This window comes from Azolla caroliniana, unplaced genomic scaffold (assembly GCF_043228905.1).
Source record: "Azolla caroliniana isolate FFs.n. ecotype wild unplaced genomic scaffold, voAzoCaro1.0.p SCAF_2, whole genome shotgun sequence".
In the NCBI taxonomy this organism is placed as follows: Eukaryota; Viridiplantae; Streptophyta; class Polypodiopsida; order Salviniales; family Salviniaceae; genus Azolla; species Azolla caroliniana.
In genome coordinates, this window is record NW_028230437.1 from 3,956,481 (window position 1) to 3,962,480 (window position 6,000).

At 36.9% G+C, this 6,000-nt stretch overlaps 1 protein-coding gene across 1 annotated transcript in view; it reads right to left on the minus strand.

Moving 5' to 3' along the window:
- The window catches only part of LOC147867130 (uncharacterized), a 93,240-nt gene extending 88,414 nt beyond the window's left edge, over nucleotides 1–4,826 (minus strand). Inside the window, exons 1-2 of the mRNA XM_087314914.1 lie at nucleotides 3,163–4,826; nucleotides 1,717–2,600 (exon numbers count right to left, since the gene is read on the minus strand). Of these exons, the coding sequence (XP_087171040.1) occupies nucleotides 1,719–2,600; nucleotides 3,163–4,611 (2,331 nt within the window). The 5' untranslated portion in view covers nucleotides 4,612–4,826 and the 3' untranslated portion in view covers nucleotides 1,717–1,718. The remainder of the gene's footprint in view (nucleotides 1–1,716; nucleotides 2,601–3,162) is intronic.
- Nucleotides 4,827–6,000: the final 1,174 nt, after the last annotated feature.

The window sequence follows — 6,000 nt, forward strand, 5'->3', positions numbered from 1 at the left end:
AGCTCAAAGCAATTGAGGAAGCTCAAGCCTAAACCAAACCGCCAAACCACCAATTCCTAGCTGAAAAGCCCATGTCCTTCTCACATTGATATCAGAACAAATGCCCACATTTACATTGGTATGGGTGTAGTACCACTTTATGTTGGAATTCGAAACGGAGTGCTTGCATTTTTTCTTTTTATGCATAAAAATCCAAACAAAGAAACAACTTGTCGTGCACAGGGCCGTGATGACCGTACAACTAGTGTTGGTTACCTCATCATGATGACTAAACAGCCAGTAAAGGAAAAGCAACTCCTTGCAAAGAGTACAATGTGCTATCTAAGAGCTTGGCTAAGAAGTGACTCTCATCAATAGTTCTAGATGGATTACATATCCTCCGCAATTTATTGATTTGAACTATAAACGCTTATTCAAGTCTAGCTCCCCCCAAGTTACGAGTCATTCAACAGTGCACACAATGTCATTTAATCGCGGTGAGGGTACGAAGTCCTACGGAATCAAGATAAAATGTAATAACATTACAAGAGTACATACTCATATGGACGCGAGATAAAATGTGATAACGTTACTTGGATTCATGAAATGAGAGAGCCTTACATAGGCTTAAAGTACAAGAGGTAAGACCTCATTCAATGAAGTTATGTGTGTTGAATGCTATCAAAGCTAGTGAGTTAATGGAGTGGGAGAAGAAGATTCAGCACAAAGATATGAAAATCTCTATTATAACGACATTGACCAACTTTAATATTAAGATTTTAATGGGTTTGTACGCGTTATGTTATTACGTGATTACCATTTGATCGAGCTTTGTGTACCCTTAAAAAAATAAATTTAAATCCTTGTTAAAGAGGTAGCATTATACATCAAGACCACACCTATATATGAAGAAGACCACGGTCTTTGCAAAGGCTCTAAGATTTAATGATTATGTCAAAATGATTTTTACTGTAGGCGACAATGTTACAAGATTCTATCCATGATAACATGTTTACTATGCCAATGATTCGATCGAAGCAATTCCTCAGTCTAGAGAACAACGTTGTGTATACATAGAATAGAAACTTTCACATGAAGGGATTGGATGTTTGTTCGTGGTTAAAAATCACTACATGGGTATCAAAACACAGTCATATGGTTATATGTTTTTATGTCAATAATTCAATTGGAACAGAACCATGTTCTCCATTCATGTCATGCAGTGTTTTTTTTTGCGGTAAAATCACTGACATTGACAATGATTCAAGAAAGACATTTGTCGATAAGCATGATATATATGGAAACCTTACAAAAGACTCACCGGATTTTACTGTAAAAACATGCAGGTATATAATTGAAAATTATTGTCGAAACTTTTGTAGGATTGGATCATTTTTATGGGACAAGAGGATGCCCACCAAGGGTGTGATCAATGTGAGAATGAAGTAAACTCACTCACTCTTTATCTTTAATAACTTTGAATCAAATTTCACTAAGTTTTCAATCCAATACATTAATATTAATGATGATGATACAGTAACCTTCACAATCATCTATCCAACTAGTCAATGAAATGATTAACTAGACAATATGAAATGATTTAACTTACACCTTGTATCATCTATCCATACATTCTTCAAATTTTCAAAGCTGGAAAAAATTTGAAGCCATGCTATGCTGCTTGCTATATGCTAAGGGCTCATAAAAGAAGAAAAAGATGATTGAATGGATGATGAGGATCACTCGAATTGAAAACTCGACAGATTCGGCTTCTCGATTTCATCTCTCGTTTCCTTAGAATACGTGGAAGATCCTCCTCCCATGTTAAGGTCGGCGACAGCTTTGAGGATCGAGCAGGCTTTAGAGACCGATGCCGGAATGGTTAGACCTCCGGATTGCACGTCGGGGAACACGAAAGGCTCGCAAGAAGACCTTTTGCTTGATAGTGAAGAAGACTGCATTGGAACCCCGTTCTCTTTCTTAGTGAAAAGCCTCCGCATTTCGGCTTCGGCATCTCGTGTCGGATGATGCGCGTGATTTGGGTTCTGCTGTAGATGTAGATGTTGGTTTTGTTTATCATGATTTGGGATTTTTTGCTGTTGAATTTGAGGCTCGATAATTGTTGAATAACTTTGTTGCCTCCTATACTTTGTGTTCTCATCATTATCATTATCATTATCATCATCATCATCATCATCAATATGATCTTCTTTTTCTTTGCTTTGTAATGTTTCGGATTCAGTGAACATGCGATGATGATTCTTCGATCGATACTCTTCCAATGCTTTGAACGCACTCAGCACGGATTTCCCACCCTTCACTAATTTCTCTGCTTTCAGCTCAAGCGAGTCATTTTCTTGGATATATTTCCCTTCGTCGTCTCTATGCTCTCTCTTCGGATCATCATTCTGTAGATTTGTAGGCATGGTTTCTTTGGTATTTCCATCATTTGTCTTGGACATGGGGACCAAAAACTTCTCTTTTGATGATGCTTGGAGCTTTAGTAAATTGTTAGATCTTGCATGGACTCCATTAGCAGTCTCTCTCTCTGAGACTTGTATTTCTCTGAGAGGTGTCCTGTTATATGACTTCTTCAATCCAGTTGTTCCCATCTCTTTATCCTGTTTGTAGAACATTATCATACCATGTCAATGTGATCAACAGGCATCCAAATAAGCATGGAATTTTTAGACTAAACCCATGGAGAATACACGCAAAAATAGACTCTGATTTTAGACACAAATCCATTTAAAATACATAAAAAAACACTGATTTATTTAGTCACAAATTAATGGACATACATATACAAATCTAGATATGCTGTTAACACAACTCGATAATGTAGACCATGGAAACGCTTACAAATAGCATTGATTGATATAAACGGCCACATCTTAATAGAAATTCATGAAAAACGTATGATTATACACTGAATTAAGACACAAATGCATGGAAATGCTTACAAATAAGCGTCCATGTAAACACAAATCCAAGGAAATTCATGCAAATAGGCATTGATCTTGACAGCAATCATAGATTTACATACACATAAACATTGCTGTAGACAAACCAATGCAAATACACACAAATATGCATTAGACACAAATCCATGAAGATACATACAGATGAATTGGTCTTGGCACAAAACCGTGGTTTACAAAGAAGACAGACAGAAAGACTTACCTTGATCAAATCAAGATGGCCAATCTCAGAATTGATTGAGTTTTCCATCGATCCATCAACAATGCGGGCTGCACTTGTGGTTCTTCGAAGAGGTGAATTCTCTCTTTTTCTCAAGAATTTTTGGTTAGTATCATTCTGGTCAATTCCAGCCATAGATGATGTGGTAATTGTTCCTTTTCTGGGTGCAGCACACGAGGAAGTGAAGGATTCATGGCCTAATGATACCTTACTCTGTTGAGTTTGTCTCTTCATTAGACCAACAGAAGCAGAAGATGATGATGATGATGTCGATGATGATGGTGGTGGTGGTATAACAACAAGAGATGATTTCTTTGGCGGTGAAGGTTTTCTCATATATCCTTCTGTCAGTGGAGCTAGCTCAGCCAATTCTCTGCTAGGATGCCTTCTATGGGAAGCACTGAAAGATGACAAGGAAGGAGGATTTTGATAATGTTGATGATGATCTGATGGAGCATTTTGTTTGGTTATGTTATTACTGTATTGTAATGGGCGAGCTTTAATGGCTTCTTGATGCTTTGTGTTAGGGCTTATAGATCCTCTGAGAGACGAGTTCTTTGAGAAGCGAGGGCTTCCAGGGTGATTATCTCTAACACTCTGAACTCGTTTTAATGGAGAAGAAGGAGAAGAATATCTCTGAGTCGATGCTACTACTTCGGTTGTTGCAGATGAAGATGGTAACGATGTTGGAAGAAAGGTCTTCTTCTTGGGAGTAAGAGCTATGGAGTTGTTTACTAGCTCTGAGTTCTTCTCAGTATGAGGAGAAGACGTATTCTTTTTTCCTGTAACAGTATTTCTTGTCGCAGAAGAAGAAGGCAGACCGTTCTGGTATGACATTAGGTTTTCATCTCCGCCATAGCCACGTCTTAATGAAGGATGAATCTCTGCTTTCATGGCTGTGTGAGAAGATGAAGACGATGATTTTTTCAAGCTTTCTGCTTGTTGGGAAAGCCATTGCTTCCTTGCAAATGATGGGAATTTATAGTCCTTTATCTCTTCTGCTTCTCCTTCTTCTTCCTCCTCTTCTTCGTCATCATCGCCATCTGTGTTTTCGTCTTCGTCTGTGTTTGAGATCGGAGATTTTCTTTGATCTGGCGATGATGGAACGGTACGCATCATGGGTCTGAGGGGAGAAGAAGCTTTGTTTCTGTTGACACCATAGCAGCTTTGTTTCTGGCGATCACATCTAGCATGACCGGAAGAAGAAAGAGAAACAGAAGAAGAATTAGGTTTAGAAGAAGAAGGATAAATCACCGGAGAAGCAGGAATTGTTTCATTCCGCTGCTTCGTAAGATCTAGTTTTGGAGATCGCCATTGATTCTTCAGATCAGAGGGTTCCTCCTCTACAACAGCAGCAGTAGCAGCAGTAGTAGGGTGAGTGTCGAGATCCTCAACTTTTGTCTGAGAGTGTTTACTGAAGCAAGCTCCCATGGTTTAAAAGATAATGGCGATGATGAAAGGTTCTTCTGTAATGATTTTTCAGAAGACAACAGAGATCTGCGAGAGAAGCAGCGTAGTAACCATGGATTTCCTTGTATCGGTACAAAGGGAGCTTAATTAGAAGCTATGGCGATCGAATCTTTCTGCTATGAGATAAAAAAAGAACCGAATTTTCCTTTCTTCTCTGAGGAAAACAACCTAAAAGTAACCCTAAGGAGACTCACAGGAGCTTAAGTAGCTATGGAAATCACAGAAGCTTTAGTGGCGATGGGAGCGATCGACAGAGAAACTTGATGAATCAGCGAATGGCGACAGAAGTTGAGGCCAATTAATCAATTGATTACAAGCTGCGGCTAGAATAGAAGCTGTCAGCTATGGCGATACAGAAGCTTTGAAAAAGCTAGGTTAGAGAGCAAAAGAGGGGGGAGGGGGGGCGATTACAGAAGAACCTGTGTATGCGAAGGCCTTCTTTCTCTGTCTCTACTCTTCGTCTTCGCGGTCTCTTCTGCTCTGCAGGAAAAGGAAACCCTAACCCTAACCCTAACCCTAACCCTAACCATAATCTGTTTCTTCCTATTGTTCTCTTCCTTTTTCTGCAGATGTCTTTCTGGCCATGGAAGCTAATCCTTATCGCAACGGTAAGAAAATAAAATTATTTATTTATTTATTTTATTTATTAAATAACAATAATAATGAGCCAAAAAAGCAAACAAATGTATTAAAAACCCCAGCATTTTCAGTTTTTTTATTTTTATTTTTGTTTTTTCGGGAGATGTTTTGCTTTATATTCTATTTTCTAATTTAAAGCAATTACTAAAAATCCCCCATCATTTTCATTTTTTTATTTTATGTTTTTTCCGAAAATACATATGGTCTCATTTTCTAAATCTATTTCATATTCAAATGCATTGGCAAACATTCTTTTTCATACGAATACGTATGTTATCACAACATTCTTGTGTTGTTTTTTTTTACACTTTTTACTTTAACATTCTTACCTTTAAAAAATTTTATCTTATAATATAAATAATGAAAATATAAAAGCATGGTATTTACCATACTTCGAGGGTGTTTTACCAGACTCGAATGGTTGAAACATTCGCGAATGCGCATGTGCGTATGTTACGTATGGTTCATACTATGATCTATTTATTCTTGCCTTTTCCCAAAATCCTGCATTTTGTTCAAATAATAAAAAAACAATAAAAAAATTTAATACAAATATTATTATTTATTTAAAAAAACAAAATAATCAAGTCTTAAAATTATATATATGTATATATATATATTAGTGGACTAGAGAAACAAATATAAATAAATAAATAAATAAATAAAATCATGTTTTTAAATTTTTCCTTTAAAAAAAAAAAAGAAGCAAAT